At 43.0% G+C, this 18,982-nt stretch overlaps 1 protein-coding gene across 1 annotated transcript in view; it reads left to right on the forward strand.

The window, feature by feature from the left end:
- The window catches only part of LOC106589721 (protein kinase C epsilon type), a 157,445-nt gene that overhangs the window by 29,575 nt on the left and 108,888 nt on the right, over nt 1-18,982 (forward strand). The window contains exon 2 of the mRNA XM_045709986.1: nt 14,475-14,538. Within this exon, the coding sequence (XP_045565942.1) occupies nt 14,475-14,538 (64 nt within the window). The remainder of the gene's footprint in view (nt 1-14,474; nt 14,539-18,982) is intronic.

Here is an 18,982-nt window from a genome sequence, read left to right on the forward strand (position 1 = left end):
TGTGTGTGTGTGGTGTGTGTGCAAAGAGAGCTTATTGAATATTTAACAGTTTACTATTTTAATCGGTGAGGAACCGTCAGAGCCTTCTAGGCCTTCAGAGAAGACCTATATTTCTATTACGTATTTACAATAATTGTAATAATTTTCTGATTTAATCTCATCAGTTTGTGTTGGAAAGAGAATGGTTAATATGCAATAGAAATATTCATCCAATCAGGATTTTCTTTGGTGGTCTCAGGTAGCCATTGGCTAGGCCTTCAGAAGCTGTCATTCAACTGTATTAAAGCAGAATTTTGGAGTGACAGTGGAATGAACCAATGGCATTTTGACTTGCAATGGGTGGGGCCGTAAAAAAAAAGTGATTCTCAAAGGTCTGGACATGTCACTATTGAGAGCACAAGAGATCATGAATTCATAAAACAGCAGTGGTGTAGAGTACTTAAGTAAAAATAGTTTAAAGTACTAATTAAGTAGTTTTTTGGGTGTATCTGTACTTCACTATTTATATGTTTGACAACTTTTACTTCACTACATTCCTAAAGAAAGTAATGTACTTTTTACTCCAGTTTCAAACTTCTACAGTCTACAAATGATCATCATCTAGTTCGTGGCACTGTTTTCTGTTGCAGCTGGCTTGCTGTTAGCTATCTCTTGCTGTTAGCTAGACTATCTCTTGCTGTTAGCTAGGCTATCTCTTGCTGTTAGCTAGGCTATCTCTTGCTGTTAGCTAGGCTATCTCTTGCTGTTAGCTAGGCTATCTCTTGCTGTTAGCTAGGCTATCTCTTGCTGTTAGCTAGGCTATCTCTTGCTGTTAGCTAGGCTATCTCTTGCTGTTAGCTAGGCTATCTCTTGCTGTTAGCTAGACTATCTCTTGCTGTTAGCTAGGCTATCTCTTGCTGTTAGCTAGGCTATCTCTTTGAAAATATTGACTGTGAAACATGGTTGCATTTAAACTTTAGATCACTGGTTAGTATGATGAACGTGATCAAATATATTTGCAATGGGAAGTTATAGCTGGTTTGTTAATTTCATTTTGGACATTAAATGGTTACACCTTAGTATTGTCATGATTTCATGGGGCCTACTGGAGTGAATGGGCTCCTTATTCTTTACATTTTAGTCATTTAGCAGACACTCTTATCCAGAGCAACTTACAGTACTGAATTCATACATTTCATACATTTTTTCTCCATACTGGTCCCCCGTGGGAATCAAACACACAACCCTGGCGTTGCAAACACCATGCTCTACCAACTGAGCCACACAGGTGTGTGTGACTGCTGTCTCCTGTCTATCAGCCGTGTCTATGTGTTTGACCAAATGGTATCTCCTTCAGCGCCATGGAGTGCACAGGTATTAAGGTTGCTGTTCTTTCAGCACCATGAGCCTGTCACCTTTGATGTGACACTGTTGTTGTCGCTATTGGTGATAATGTGATAGTGATGTTGACTTCCATGAGTTGTGTAATCATGTTGGGTCCATGCCGGTTCTGTCTCTGTGTGTGCTGCAACCCGAAGCGCGGCCAGGCCTGTTTCATTCATTCATAATGTCATAAAAAAGCATTGCTCCCCCTTCGGTAGAACTAGAGTGGTTAGACTACAGAACATATCATGTCGGGCTCATTAAGTGATGCTATGTTTTATATATTTATATGTTATATTCTTTGAGTTTGATTCAACGTATTGGAAGAGTTTTGGTCCCTCTGAAGACCTAGGTCCTATAGTCACGGTTCTACACTGCTTTTAATGGATGGCCTCCCTTACCCCACCCAAAAAGCATTGCTCTCATACGCAGTAGGGCACACACACACACACACACACACACACACACACACACACACACACACACACACACACATAATCAGAAAATTATTACAATTATTGTAAATACGTAATAGAAATATAGGTCTTCACTGAAGGCCTAGAAGGCTCTGACGGTTCCTCACCGATTAAAAGAGTAAACTGTTAAATATTCAATAAGCTCTCTTTGCACACACACCACATACACACACACACACACACACACACACACACACACACACACACACACACACACACACACACACACACACACACACACACACACACACACACACACACACACACACACACACACACACACACCACATACAAGCACACACACACACACACACACACACACACACACACACACACACCACATACAAGCACACACACACACACACACACACACACACACACACACACACACACACACACACACACACACACACACACACACACCACAAACAACCACACACACACACACACACACACACACACACACACACACACACACACACACACACACACACACACACACACACACACACACACACACACACACCGTATATCCAAACAGGTCAGCCTTGCTGGGGTAATGAGGTATAATTAGGACTCTCTGGCTGGTTGTGGAAGAGGACAGAGTGTGTTGAGGGGTGAGAAGAGTGTATGTATGTATGTACAGTATGTATGTATGTATGTACAGTTGAAGTTGGATGTTTACATACACCTTAGCCAAATACATTTAAACTCAGTTTTTCACAATTCCTGACATATAATCCTAGTAAAAATTCCCTGTCTTAGGTCAGTTAGGATCACCACTTTATTTGAAGAATGTGAAATGTCAGAATAATAGTAGAGACAATTATTTATTTCAGCTTTTATTTATTTAATCACATTCCCAGTGGGTCAGAAGTTTACATACACTCAATTAGTATTTGGTAGCATTGCCTTTAAATTGTTTAACTTGGGTCAAACGTTTCGGGTAGCCTTTCACAAACTTCCCACAAAAAGTTGGGTGAATTTTGGCCCATTCCTCCTGACAGAGCTAGTGTAACTGAGTCAGGTTTGTAGACCTCTTTGCTCGCACATGCTTTTTCAGTTCTGCCCACACATTTTCTATAGGATTGAGGTCAGGGCTTTGTGATGGCCACTCCAATACCTTGGCTTTGTTGTCCTTAAGCCATTTTTCCAAAACTTTGGAAGTATGCTTTGGGTCATTGTCCATTTGGAAGACCCATTTGCGACCAAGCTTTAACTTCCTGACTGATGTCTTGAGATGTTGCTTCAATATAACCACATCATTTTCTTTCTCATGATGCCATCTATTTTGTGAAGTGCACCAGTCCCTCCTGCAGCAAAGCACCCCCACAACATGATGCTGCTACCCCCGTGCTTCACAGTTGGGATGGTGTTCTTAGGCTTGCAAGCCTCCCCCTTTTTCCTCCAAACATAATGATGGTCATTATGGCCAAACAGTTGTATTTTTGTTTCATCAGACCAGAGGACATTTCTCCAAAAAGTAAGATCTTTGTCCCCATGTGCAGTTGCAAACCATAATCTGGCTTTTTTTATGGCTGTTTTGGAGCAGTGGCTTCTTCCTTGCTGAGCGGCCTTTCAGGTTATGTCGATATAAGACTCGTTTTACTATGGATATAGATACTTTTGTACCTGTTTCCTCCAGCATCTTCACAAGGTCCTTTGGTTTTGTTCTGGGATTGATTTTCACTTTTCGCACTAAAGTACGTTCATCTCTAGGAGACAGAAGGCGTCTCCTTTCTGAGCGGTATGACGGCTGCGTGGTCCCATGGTGTTTATTCTTGCGTACTATTGTTTGTACAGATGAACGTGGTACCTTCAGGCGTTTGGAAAGTGCTCCCAAGGATGAAGCAGATTTATGGAGGTCTACAAATTTTTTTTCTGAGGTCTTTGCTGATTTCATTTGATTTCCCCATGATGTCAAGCAAAGAGGCACTGATTTTGAAGGTAGGTCTTGAAATACATCCACAGGTACACCAACAATTGACTCAAATGATGTCAATTAGCCTATCAGAAGCTAAAGTCATGACATCATTTTCTGGAATTTTCCAAGCTGTTTTAAGGCAGTCAACTTACTGTATGTGAACTTCTGACTCACTGGAATTGTGATACAGTGAATTATAAGTGAAATAATCTGTCTGTAAACAATTGTTGGAAAAATTACTTGTGTCATGCACAAAGTAGATGTCCTAACTGACTTGCCAAAACTATAGTTTGTTAACAAGAAATGTGTGGAGTGGTTGAAAAACGAGTTTTAATGACTCCAACCTAAGTCTAAGTAAACATCCGACTTCAACTGTATGTGTGTATGTATGTATGTGTGTATGTGTGTCTTGTATGCTTCTCGTGTCCCTAATGTTTAGATGCAGGCCCAGTCTTGGCTTCTAGAGCTGTGTTCTGTTCTGTTCTGTTCTGGCTGGTTTGAGTGCATTAGCTGCAGGAGTCCGGCCAATCCCCAACCTTGAACTACTCTCTGCTGACACACAGCAGGGTGGCCAGATTGTGTGTTTCAGTTAGTTGTGTGTGCGTGCGCCCATCCGTGTTTGTGTGGGGGTGTAACGTCTTCAGGCGTATCTCTCAGAGGGTCCACTGAGGCAAGCTCCCCGGGTCTCAAGTGTGTATGTCTGTTTTGTATAACTGTGTTTGCGTGTGTGTTAGGGTTGAGATGATGTTGGAATTTTGTTCCATGTTAATAGAAACGTCTTCATCACACTAATTGACTTTGAAGTGAAGTGCTGTTTGAAAAAGTACCCCGGAGACATGCTTGAAATGTAAACAATTTAAAATTCGGTGTTTTATTCGCTCTTCCTTTGACTTTGTGTGCAACTGGGCGTGTGTTTTCACCGCACACACTGCTGCAGTTTTCCTTCAGCATATCACCAGTCATTTCTGTGTTGCCATCCCCAGTTTTGATCTGTGTGCGCACACAAACACAGACATACACACACTAAAGGCTTACGATGGCAAATCAGCTGGTTGTACATTACAGTTTATTTCCTCCTTTACAACATGTGGGTTCCTTGAGTGACACAGCGGTCTATGGCACTGCATCTCAGTGCTAGAGGCATCACTACAGACCCGGGTTTGAGCCCGGGCTGTATCACAACCGACCGTGATCGAGAGTCCCATAGGGCTGCGCACAATTGGCCCAGTGTCGTCCGGGTTAGGGGAGGGTTTGGCCGGGGTGGGCCGTCATTGTAAATAAGAATTTGTTTTTAACCGACTTCACTAGTTAAATAAATGTTAAATAAAAAATCAATACAAAAAGTGTTGTTTCCCAACAGAAAATAAACAGATATTCATGGGGTCTGTATTCTGAATCATCTTACTATAATTAAAGTATTACCTGCCATGTGTGATAGCTGTTGCTTTTTAGACAGCAGTTGTACTGTTTCACTTGTATAGCCTGTGCCTTGTTCGCTAATTGCAAATTATGATTGATTGACGTTTTCAAAATGGCTTCTTGCCAAGGCTAATCTGGGTAAGAGGTCACTACCACATAAACTCAGTTGGTTGAATTTCACATGCATCCCTTTCTAACTGAATGTGATTACCATAAAGAAATACAACAGTATTTGAAATTGCAATGATAAATTCTATATCACAATACACGTGTGTGTCTCTGTGAGGATTCATAGGGGGCTCTGGTGAGTGTATGAGTGCTTTTCAATGTGTTTGTGTGTTTCACAGTGCGTGTGTGTTTTTTTTAAGTGTGTGTGTGTGTGTGTGTGTGTGTGTGTGTGTGTGTGTGTGTGTGTGTGTGTGTGTGTGTGTGTGTGTGTGTGTGTGTGAGAGAGAGAGAGAGAAGGCTCTGGTGTGTGTCACTCTTCGGGTGCACACTGTCACTGAGGCCAGAGATAAAACACAATGTGCTCTGTGTTCTCCCTGCTCCTGTAACCTTGCCCCCCTTCTCTCTCTCTCACTCTCATTCTCTCCCCCTCTTTCTCCCTCTCCCTCTCTCTCTGTCTCTCCCATTCTTTATCCCCCCTCTTTGTCTCTCCCTCTCCCAGTTCCCTTCATTCAGTTTTTGACAATAGCGATAAATAGACTAGAAAGACCAAATAGAATAAACAGAAAAAGGAAAGAGAAAATTACCTAGAAACTGTAACTAAGAACGATTCAATGTGTGACTCATTGTAGCACTATGAATGAGCAACAAATACTGTATGCAGTTGTGTGTGTGTGTGTGTGTGTGTGTGTGTGTGTGTGTGTGTGTGTGTGTGTGTGTGTGTGTGTGTGTGTGTGTGTGTGTGTGTGTGTGTGTGTGTGTGTGTGTGCAGTAGTGGATATTCTCCTCAGAATAGTATCCCCTCTCTAGCACGGTGTTGGGTGGGCCAGAGCCATAGAGAACAGCACTGTCATGTGCCTTCACTTTATCAGGAAGGAGAGATACTCCACTGCCAGAGCCAATCCTCATTTAGACAGACTCAGAGATACTCCACTGCCAGAGCCAATCCTCATTTAGACAGACTCAGAGATACTACACTGCCAGAGCCAATCATCATTTAGACAGACTGAGGGATACTCCACTGCCAGAGCCAATCATCATTTAGACAGACTCAGGGATACTCCACTGCCAGAGCCAATCCCCATTTAGGCAGACTCAGAGATACTACACTGCCAGAGACAATCCTCATTTAGACAGACTCAGGGATACTCCACTGCCAGAGCCAATCCCCATTTAGGCAGACTCAGAGATACTACACTGCCAGAGACAATCCTCATTTAGACAGACTCAGAGATACTACACTGCCAGAGACAATCCTCATTTAGACAGACTCAGAGATACTCCACTGCCAGAGCCAATCCCCATTTAGGCAGACTCAGAGATACTACACTGCCAGAGACAATCCTCATTTAGACAGACTCAGGGATACTCCACTGCCAGAGCCAATCCCCATTTAGACAGACTCAGAGATACTACACTGCCAGAGCCAATCATCATTTAGACAGACTGAGGGATACTCCACTGCCAGAGCCAATCATCATTTAGACAGACTCAGGGATACTCCACTGCCAGAGCCAATCCCCATTTAGGCAGACTCAGAGATACTACACTGCCAGAGACAATCCTCATTTAGACAGACTCAGGGATACTCCACTGCCAGAGCCAATCCTCATTTAGACAGACTCAGAGATACTACACTGCCAGAGACAATCCTCATTTAGACAGACTCAGGGATACTCCACTGCCAGAGCCAATCCTCATTTAGACAGACTCAGACAAGAAGGCAGGAGTGCTCAAAGGCCTTTATTTTTGGGCGACTTACCACAGCCTCTGAAGACTCAACGCTGTGCATAGATACAGACACACACAAACACACACAGACAGATGAGGGTGGTGGGGGGTGCAAAGTTGAAGAGCTTTTCCACAGACATGGAGTCGAGTGTCTCTTTATCTCTCCTTTATTGCGAGAGATGGAGGGTGTCGTTGGACATGGCGGGAAGTAAGGAACAGGCGAGAAGATAAGAGGTCTCTGATGAAAGATGCCAGGGAGAGGCATGAAACCAGTCAGGTCAGGGTTTGATGGTTGATTGCTGAAAATATGTCAACATCTTTTAACAGACGCCATTCAGCCCAAGGTGTTTTCACAAAACAGCCTCCCCGACATGGGAGGGAGGGAGGGAGAATGTGTGTGTGTAGGGCGACAGGTAGCCTAGCAGTTAGTGTTGGGCCAGTAACCGAAAGTTCGAATCCCAGAGCCAACAAGGTGAAAAGCGGTCAATGATCCCTTGAGCAAGGCACTTAACCTTAATTGCTCCAGGCTCGCCGTTGATCATGGCTGACCCTGGCCGTGACCCCACTCTCTGAGGGGGAGCTGGGATATGTAACAAAAACTAATTTCCAATTCACACATGCGTATAATACACACTTGTACAGTTGAAGTCAGAAGTTTACATACACCTCAGCCAAATACATTTAAACTCAGTTTTTCACATTTCCTGACATTTAATCCTAGTAAATATTCCCTGTCTTAGGTCAGTTAGGATCACCACTTTATTTTAAGAATGTGAAATGTCAGAATAATAGTAGATAGAATTATTTATTTCAGCTTTTATTTCTTTCATCACATTTCCAGTGGGTCAGAAGTTTACATACAGTCAATTGGTATTTGGTAGCATTGCCTTTAAATTGTTTAACTTGGGTCAAACGTTTCAGGTAGCCTTCCAGAACCTTCCCACAATAAGTTGGGTGAATTTTGGCCCATTCCTCCTGACAGAGCTGGTGTAACTGAGTCAGGTTTGTATGCCTCCTTCAGTTCTGCCCACAAATTTTCTATGGGTTTGAGGTCAGGGCTTTGTGATGGCCACTCCAATACCTTGGCTTTGTTGTCCTTAAGCCATTTTGCCACAACTTTGTAAGTATGCTTGGGGTCATTGTCCATTTGGAAGACCCATTTGCGACCAAGCTTTAACTTCCTGACTGATGTCTTGAGATGTTGCTTCAATATATCCACATAATTTTTCTACCTCATGATGCCATCTATTTTGTGAAGTGCACCAGTCCCTCCTGCAGCAAAGCACCCCCACAACATGATGCTGCTGGGATGGTGTTCTTAGGCTTGCCCTAAGGCTCCCCCTTTTTCCTCCAACCATAACGATGGTCATTATGGCCAAACAGTTCTATTTTTGTTTCATCAGACCAGAGGACATTTCTCCAAAAAGTACGATCTTTGTCCCCATAGTCTGGCTTTTTTTTTAGCAAACCATAGTCTGGCTTTTATGGCAGTTTTGGAGCAGTGGCTTCTTCCTTGCTGAGCGGCCTTTCAGGTTATGTCGATATAGGACTCGTTTTACTGTGGATATAGATACTTTTGTACCTGTTTCCTCCAGCATCTTCACAAGGTCCTTTGCTGTTGTTCTGGGATTGATTTGCACTTTTCGCACCAAAGTACGTTCATCTCTAGGAGACAGAAGGCGTCTCCTTTCTGAGCGGTATGACGGCTGCGTGGTCCCATGGTGTTTATTCTTGCGTACTATTGTTTGTACAGCTGAACGTGGTACCTTCAGGCGTTTGGAAATTACTCCCAAGGATGAACCAGACTTGTGGCGGTCTACAATTTTTTTTTCTGAGGTCTTTGCTGATTTCATTTGATTTCCCCATGATGTCAAGCAAAGAGGCACTGAGTTTGAAGGTAGGCCTTGAAATACATCCACAGGTACACCAACAATTGACTCAAATTATGTCAATTAGCCTATCAGAAGCTACTAAAGCCATGAAATTATTTTCTGGAATTTTCCAAGCTGCTTAAAGGCAGTCAACTTAGTGTATGTGAACTTCTGACTCACTGGAATTGTGATACAGTGAATTATAAGTGAAATAATTTGTCTGTAAACAATTGTTGGAAAAATGACTTGTGTCATGCACAAAGTAAATGTCCTAACCGACTTGTCAAAACTATAGTTTGTTAACAAGACATTTGTGGAGTGGTTGAAAAACTAGTTTTAATGACTCCAACCTAAGTGTATGTAAACTTCCGACTTCAACTGTACATGTGTGAATAGGACAGATATAAGCACCCACACACACTGCTAGGGTCATAAGAAATGATAGTTTTTGCAGCACTAACTGACATAGAGGCACAGTGAGAAGGAGAGTGAGAGAGCCGGATGGAGCGAAAGCTACAGAAATTGAAATAAAGCCTGTGTTTTATATATATTTCGACACTATGAGGTTGGAATAACACTGTGAAATTGTGAAAATTATGATAATGCCGTTATGATGAGAACAGCCCTTAGCCATGGTATATTGGCCATATACCACACCCCCTCGTGCCTTATTGCTTAAGTATACCAATAAAAATAAAGTTCCAAACCTCTCTGCCAATAACAGCTCATTTTCATTTTTCCCCTCCTCATTCACACCACTCCCAGACAGTCCTTGCAAAATTCTTGCTTGACAAAATGCTCTTTGCTACGAAGCTATTTTGGTTTCTTTTTTACCATTTTAATTGAAAACAATCACAGTAAGGTACTTAATTGTTACCCAGAAATGATTTGATATTGAGATAAAAACACCTGGATTGGATATTTAAACTATACAATTTCATTTTCTTGTGCATGTGTGTGTGTGTGTGTGTGTGTGGAAAGCAAGGTTATTGTAGTAAACTAAAACTGAAGAAAAAGGAAATATTATCTTTGACTCCAAAACGAACTAAAATTGAATGGGATTTTCAACCTTTTCTTCTAATGCGGTTTTCAAACTTCTGAATCTGGCGTGTCACATTGAGATTGACTTCAGAATTGAAGACTCAGCGAGATGACGTTGCAGATATTGAGATGAAGTGAAATGAAGAAGTGACATAAAAAAAACACTTAACACATATATGGCTACTTTTGTGTGCCCCGAACACAAAAACGAAAACTGAAATGAAATAATATAAAAACCATGAAATGTAAGCTAAATAAAAACGTGTAAATCAGATCAGAAAACTAACTGAAACTAAACTGAATTTCAAATAAAAATCTTCAAACTAATATAAAAACACAAAACTATGACCTTGGTGGAAGGAGACATTGAATGGGGATGAATGTGTCTTGTGTTTAGAGGTCAGCACTCAAAGCACTCACTGACATATCAGTGTCTGTGCATATGGCTGCTGGCAGAAAAGACAAAGTAACTGAAAGGCTGAATATGACTATAGAAGAATCTCATCTCTCTCGGTATATCTGTCTGTCTGTTTTTTTTATCTGTTTATATGTATGTACTATGTACAATATATCCCCTACTATTTCAATTCCAAGACTTGTTTTTGAAGTATTCTGATTACACAAACAAGTAGGATTATACAAAAAAAGGTATGAACTGTAATTCCTTTAATTCAGTGGTTCTCAATCCTGGTCCTGGGGACCCAAAGGGGTGCACATGTTTGTTTTTGACCTAGCACTACACACCTGATTCAAATCATCAAAGCTTGATGATGAGTTGATCATTAAAACTCATCTGTGTAGTGCTAGGGCAAAAACAAAAATGTGCACACATGTGGGTCCCCATGACCAGGATTAAGAAACACTGCTTTAATTTATTTAAAAAGTTTAGTAAAAAATATTTGATTTCCTGGTCCCCTATCCATCTCCTCCCCTCCCCCACCCTGGCTACACGTAATCCCATTGGGCAAAGACGTAAATTCAGCATCTATTCCACGTTGGTTCAGCGTAATTTAATTTAAATAACGTGGAAATGTTCACTGTGTGCCCCGTGGGATGCCATCACATTACGAGGAGTATAGGAGTGCTGCTGCACCTAAAGAGGTTGATATATAGGATGAGTAATCAAAGATATTCTGAGTGTATCGATCACAGCACAAGAATGAGAAGCAATGTCTTCCGATTCACTCTGTTGTACCTAGCTAAACAGTCTTTCTGCAAGTCAGTTTAAGAACAAATTCTTATTTACAATGACGGCCTACCCCACCTAACCTGGACGACGCTGGGCCAATTGTGCGCCGCCCAATGGGACTCCTGATCAAAGCTGGTTGTGACACAGACTGGGAACAAACCAGGGTCTGTAGTGACACCTCTAGCAGTGCAATACAGTGCCTTAGACCACTGCGCCACTCGGAAGTATGAAGATTGATAGGAGGAGACAGGTTAAAGAAGGGTTTTTAAGCCTTGAGACAATTGACACATGGATTGTGTATGTGTGCCATTCAGAGGGGGAATTGGCAAGACAAAATGGGGTAGTAGGTCCCAGGCCACCAGTTTTTGTCAAGAACTGCTACGCTGCTGGTTTTTCACACTCAACAGTTTCCTGTGTGTACCAAGAATGTTCCACCACCCAAAGGACATCCAGCCAACTTGACACAACTGTGGGAAGCATTGGAGTCAACATGGACCAGCATCCCTGTGGAACACTTTCGACACCTTGTAGAGTCCATGCCCCTACGAATTGAGGCTGTTCTGAGGGCAAACAATGTTCCTAATATTTTGTACACTCAGTGTATGTAGTCTGTGTATCTACAGATGTAATATACTGCAACTTAAACACATATATTCAGTGTGAAAATAGATGATGTACTGTTCTTGCCTAAGGCACTCTATAGTGGTAAAGCACTGTTGTTGCTGCATAAAGATGTGGTTCTATACAGTTCAAGTCCACTCAAACACCCACACAAATATAAATACACAACACACATCTATTTGGCTTTCTCTCTGGAACCCACTCACATACACAGGACACGACACACAGAAACATACACTCTCTCTCTCTCTCTCTCTCTCTCTCTCTCTCTCTCTCTCTCTCTCTCACACACACACACACTCAGCCTTTCCTTCCTAAGCTGGCGTCTATATTTAGTGGCCACTGCACCTGTGAGACTGAGCGTGCCCAGAAGGCTGTTGATGAATGGAGGCCTGTGACCTCACAGGAAAGGAGACAGGGGTGGGGGGAGTCGGGGGTCGCAGGATAACAAACATGTCGCCACTCCACCATGGCTCTGTCTCTACTCCGTCCGGACAACAGCATCATCTTCTCAACAGCACTGAGAGAGGACGCACTATGCAGTAAGAATAGGCTACTTGTCTACAGAATGCACTTCAAGAGCACTGATCTACAAAGTGCCCGACATCCTGTTCTTGGCTATCCATCTGTAGTACACTCTTAGCAAAAAGGGTCCCGAAAGGGTTCTTCGGCTGTCCAGGTAGAACCCTTTTTGGTTCCAGGTAGAACCCTTGGGTTCCATGTAAAACCCTCTGTGGAAATGGTTCTACATGGAACTCAAAAAAGTTCTACATGGAACCTAAAGGGTTCTACATGTCATGTTTAATGTTTTTTTGTGGACCCCAGGAAGAATAGCTGCTGTTTCGGCAAAAGTTAATAGGGATCCCAATAAACCAATAAACCACTACCTGGAACCAAACAGGTTTCTTCAAACGGTTCTCCTTTTAGGTTCTAGATAGAGATCTATGGACTGTAGTGTTGTTGTGCTGCTTAGACAGTTGAATAATCTATTATCTATATGTTCTATTTCTATGTGTTTCTGTGGCCTCAAATACAGACGAATGTATTGTCTAACCTACTGCTGGAAGACTATTGTTCCAACATGCAGGCTGGGGAAGAGGCCTACTCCACCCTCTCTCTGTCTCTCTTCTTCCGTCTTTCTCTTCCTCTGTCTTTCTCTCCCTTTTGTCTGTTTACACTGCACATCTTCCAGACGACTACACCGGGACACGGAACCTTTCTCAGGTTACCAGGGAGAGAGAGGAAGAGAGGGAGAGAGGGAGAGAGATTGCAAGGCAGTCAACACCTCAAATGTGTGGGCCCTATTTGTTCTGCACTTTACCCCAGGCTGCCGGGGGGGTGGGGGGGGGATCCTGTACTGCACTGCTGTACCCTAGAAGGGCTGTATTTACTGGGCTGGCTGTGGGTTTGATGGATGGATCTGGGGCACCTGAAAGAGAGAGAGATGAAGGAAGGCTAGAGTCTTGTATTGTGTTAGGGTGGCTAGGGAAGGCTGCAATATCTATATAATTGTAGCATATAATCTGTGAAAGCCACCTATAGCTGCAGCCTAGTTCTGCCATCTTCAAATGTTGCCATATCCCATTTTAGAATGCATTATGGTAGAATGATGGATTTTGTCACTGTAGCGCCCCCTCCTTCACCTCGTATCTAGCCCAAGCCCACGTCCTCTCTGCGGTGGAGATTGCACCAATTCTCAGCAATGTGTGTGCTCAAAACAGGACCAGATGAGGAAATTGCTGGGTGCAGTCTGTGTGTGTGTCTGTGTGCACTGTGCGGAAGGGGATTATGGATGGGCCGTGGGCGGCTGCTGCCGGTAGAAACTCTCTGAGCCCCAGCCGCCGCGATCCCTGCCCACTCTCTCTTATGAGATGAGCTAACACACACACACACACACACACACACACACACACACACACACACACACACACACACACACACACACACACACACACACCCCATAACTCAATCTCATCTGCTTATGCCCAGTAGAGCCCCCAGGGACTGGAGCTCAGGCTTGGCAATCGATGGGCGAGAGTGTGTGTGGGTGGGGGGTATGGTTTAGAGAGGGCCGTGGGTGAACGGATGTATACCATCCACAAAGCTACAATGTAACACACTCAGGACTCTTCCTGGTCTTAGTATATAAACACTGCAGTATTCAGCAACCCAAGGGCATGCACGTTGTAATACTGCACACACACACACACACACACACACACACACACACACACACACACACACACACACACACACACACACACACACACACGCGCACTCCTGAGAGCCATACCAGAGATACTGTAATGACGAGATGGTCTTGTTTCCGCCCTAACAATGGGAGTCGTTTTCCCAAAGGTGGGAAGGCAGGTGGTCTGCTTATCGGTCTGCTTATCGCTTATCACGTGGACAGATTTTGACGGGAGTGGACCCTCTCGCTTCAGCTCTTCCTCTCTGGCCATACTGAATATTAGCCATTACTGTAGCAGTCTCAGTAACCTCATAGAGAACGGTGTGTGTGGGGGGGGGGGGGGACGAGTGAGACATTGCTGTACACTACATCATTTTCTACAAACACTGAAATGGTTTCATGCTTCCATTCCATACTTCATATTCAGTGTTTCTACTCCAGTATGAAAGCTTACAGTTTGTTCTGTTTCGTTCTTCTCTCCCAGATTGACTTGGAGCCTGAGGGGAGGGTTTACGTCATCATGGACCTGTCTGGATCGTCTAGTGAAGGTAAGTTGTGAGCTGTGCTGATATAGTAACAGCGATGAGTGGATCTGACTAGTTTACACTGAGGCACAGCTTGCCCAAATGTATGGCCACATGCCCAATTTCTACTTATCCCACGACTGACAAACTTTCCCTTGAAAGTGCATAATTAGAGTGTTGTGCCAGATGTTACATTGTATACAGTCCCTATGTATTTATTTGGACAGTGAAGCTAAACGTTTGAATAATACTCCAGCATTTTGGATTTGAGATCAAACGTTTAATATGAGGTAACAGTACAGAATGTCACTTTCTATTTAGACATTAAAGCACTTTATGTATCTAGTCCCCCCCATTTGAAGGTGTTTAGACAAATTCTCGGAGTCGCCTCTTCACTGTTGACATTGAGACTGGTGTTTTGCGGGTACTATTTAATGAAACTGCCAGTTGCGGACTTGTGAGCCATCTGTTTCTCAAACTAGACACTCCAATGTACTTGTCCTCTTGATCACTTGTGCACCAGGGCCTCCCACTCCTCTTTCTATTCTGGTTAGAGCCAGTTTGCACTGTTCTGTGAAGGGAGTAGTACACAGCGTTGTACCAGATCTTCAGTTTCTTGGCAATTTAGCCTTGCTAGACATTCTAACCTTTACCAATTACAGGTGATGTTAGCATTTTTTTTGGAGTGTATGATATTTATCCCTCTGTAACTTTATCACTTATTCTAATTTATGATTTATTCATGATTATCTGGAGTCATGGTAGCATCCACATTAATGTAGAAGTGTTCAGAAACATACTATTTACAAAAAATATATATATTCTTCTTTAAAAATGACACAATACATTATTTACCATTCATTTCTATTGGGCACAACGTAATCTGAAACACAACCAAAACAAACTGCAAATGCATCCATGCCACGGTAGTTGTAAGGAGAGGACCAAAACGCAGCCGGAATATGTACACTCATCTTCTTTATTATGGACAAAGAAGGAAAAAACCAAAACGTAAACAAAAGACAACGACGAATAACAGGCCGGTAAGGCACAAAGCTATACACAGCACAATCTCCCACAAACTAACAGGTGAAAACAGGCGACCTAAGTATGACTCTCAATCAGCAACAACGATGTACAGCTGTTCCTGATTGAGAATCATACCAGGCCAACACAGAAATACAAAACTAGATTAGAGCCACTAAAAGGAGAAGTCCCTCTCATCTGTCTCTTTCCCTCACCCCCTTATTTAGGGTGGCTGGATCACTCAACATGATGTCACTGATGTGTCACTCAAACACGGGGGTGGTTGTGCTCTGTCACAGTACATCACACTCACTTATTTCTCAGTGAGATTTCAATTCTTTCATTCGGTTCTTGCTCCTTTCTTCTCTAGTATTTCTCTCTCTCTCATTCTATCTCTCCGTAATGAGACTGTGGCTGTGAGAGAAGTGTACGTGAGTCAGAGTTTCAAGCTCCCTTATCATTGTTACATCAGGAAATGGACAGTTAGCATTTCCTGTGACTTGCTAGTGTGAGCGAGTCATTGGACAGTGGCAGGAAAAAGACCTTGTCGTCATAGAGCGGCAACCATCTGTTTGTCCCTGTCTGGGCTGAAGAACAACAATAATAATATACACTGAGATTCATCATCAACTATTTTATCATAAGTACTCTGATTATTTCAATACCTATATCATGAATAAGTGTATCATGCCCGTACATTTCAAAGCTTTTCCTGAGACGGATAGGGTTAGGCTTAAGTCTGTGAGTGAATTAGCTGTACATATTCAAATGTACATTCATTGTTGTACAAGCTGATTTGGGTTGATAGTAAGAGACACTCATGTCCTTTCCTAGCTAGGTAGGTCAGAGCAAGGGTCGTGTAGAGAGCACCTGTATTATCAGACAGAGGATGTGTAAAACAGGGTCGTGTAGAGAGCACCTGTATTATCAGACAGAGGATGTGTAAAACAGGGTCGTGTAGAGAGCACCTGTATTGTAAGACAGAGGATGTGTAAAACAGGGTCGTTTAGAGAGCATCTGTATTATAAGACAGAGGATGTGTAAAACAGGGTCGTGTAGAGAGCACCTGTATTATAACACAGAGGATGTGTAAAACAGGGTCGTGTAGAGAGCACCTGTATTATCAGACAGAGGTTGTGTAAAACAGGGTCATGTCTTCAGCACCTGTATTATAAGACAGAGGATGTGTAAAACAGGGTCGTGTAGAGAGCACCTGTATTGTAAGACAGAGGATGTGTAAAACAGGGTCGTGTAGAGAGCACCTGTATTATAAGACAGAGGATGTGTAAAACAGGGTCGTGTAGAGAGCACCTGTATTATCAGACAGAGGATGTGTAAAACAGGGTCGTGTAGAGAGCACCTGTATTATCAGACAGAGGATGTGTAAAACAGGGTCGTGTAGAGAGCACCTGTATTATAAGACAGAGGATGTGTAAAACAGGGTAGTGTCTTCAGCACCTGTATTATAAGACAGAGGATGTGTAAAACAGGGTCGTGTAGAGAGCACCTGTATTATAAGACAGAGGATGTGTAAAACAGGGTCGTGTAGAGAGCACCTGTATTATAAGACAGAGGATGTGTAAAACAGGGTCGTGTAGAGAGAACCTGTATTATAAGACAGAGGATGTGTAAAACAGGGTACTGTCTTCAGCACCTGTATTATAACACAGAGGATGTGTAAAACAGGGTCGTGTAGAGAGCACCTGTATTATAAGACAGAGGATGTGTAAAACAGGGTCGTGTAGAGAGCAAGGGGAGTGCATTCCTCTGCCTCTGGCTACAGATGGTTGTTAATTCGTGCTATATAACCCTGACTGTAGCTTTTGGCTGTAGGATTCTCTCTTTCAGTGTATCTTTACATATTCATTCATTATACAATTGTACATAAATAGGGATTCTAGCTATCAGAGAAGTCGTTTTTCTATGCCTGCTGCTTTGAATAAAAGTAATTTATTTGGGAAGGGAGGAAAGAGCACTGTGCTGATAATGTGTACTGTATGTGTAAATGTGTGTGCATGCATGTTAGAGTGTGTGTCTGTGTCAGTGTTTGTGTGTGTGTGACCTCTCATTTACCCCACAAGAACTCCTCTCTATCCTATCCAGTGTCTTCCTCTCCCACTACTCGTGTTGCACTCAAACGCTACGTTGATGACCTGTGTCAAGTCCATAATCAATACAGGGATCAATATGTAGAACAGGTCTGTGGGTCTTGGTGTAATCCTGACGCAAGCTCGACTCAGTCGGGTTAAAGAGGTGTAGGAACACCGAGTTCTGACACACAAACATGGGTTATAGCGGTGTTGTAACTGTTGTTCGTTCAGATTGTGGCTGTGGGGGGGGTCAAAACTCTGCTTAAGGACAAAGCATCAAGTTAGAGAAGTGTTAGTGAAGAAAGGCAGAGTACAGGCAGATCCCCTGTCAACCATGTTGAGAGTATGCCCAACTCGCTGAGGGAAGAACAAAAGAGGAGAGAGAGGGAAAAGGAGAGAGGGAGAGAAAGAAAGGAGTGTGAGCGGCTTGTTTTGTACAAAAGGAGCTGGCAGGCATCTGTGATGAGACTCACTGGCTGCCTCCCCTCCCGTCAGGACTGGTCTGCATCAACAGGCCCTTACGCACACACACACACACACACACACACACACACACACACACACACACACACACACACACACACACACACACACACACACACACACACACACACACACACACACACACACACACACACACACACACACACACACACACACAGGGAGAGAGCACAAGTCAAAGGCAGTCAGGTAGTAAGTATAGGTGTGTAGAGTTTTAGAGTGATATAAAAGGAAACTGTATTTTTATAAGTGTAGACAGATGTTTGGGATGCATGATTGTGCCCACTCCTGTACTCACTGCAAGGCAACACTAATACTATGTATGCTCAGTTGTGAAAAGTAGACTTTTTTAAGGTTCAGCTTTGAAAGCAGTAACTTGCCACAGAGCCAGCCGCTACTAACTCCAATCCATTAACCACTTCTCCTTTCTTCAGCTGAAATATTGTAACACTTTCTAGAATGATGTCTTAACATTGCTATCTTCACAGATCAGATCACTTGTCAGGTTTTAAATGATGAGAACAGGCCATTCGTTATGGGCTCTACCATTATATCATAAGTGAAGCTATGACCTTACCTAGCATAAATGTGCTGGAAGTGCTCCTTGCATGACTAGGCTACAGCACTAGAAGTGATGAACTACAGTTCCCATCATTCAGTGGTACAGGGATGTCATCCGTTCTCATAGGAGGTAAACTGATGGAGGATGGGAGTGGGCTCTTTAGTGCATTCTGGGGGAGTGAGGCAGAACATTTTGCTCCCTCAAAAGCACCATGAAGATTTAATCTGCCGGGTCAAGTTGTTTGTTATGAACCTTCTCTCTCTCTCTCTCTCTCTCTCTCTCTCTCTCT

This window comes from Salmo salar, chromosome ssa28 (genome assembly GCF_905237065.1).
Source record: "Salmo salar chromosome ssa28, Ssal_v3.1, whole genome shotgun sequence".
Taxonomy (NCBI): Eukaryota; Metazoa; Chordata; class Actinopteri; order Salmoniformes; family Salmonidae; genus Salmo; species Salmo salar.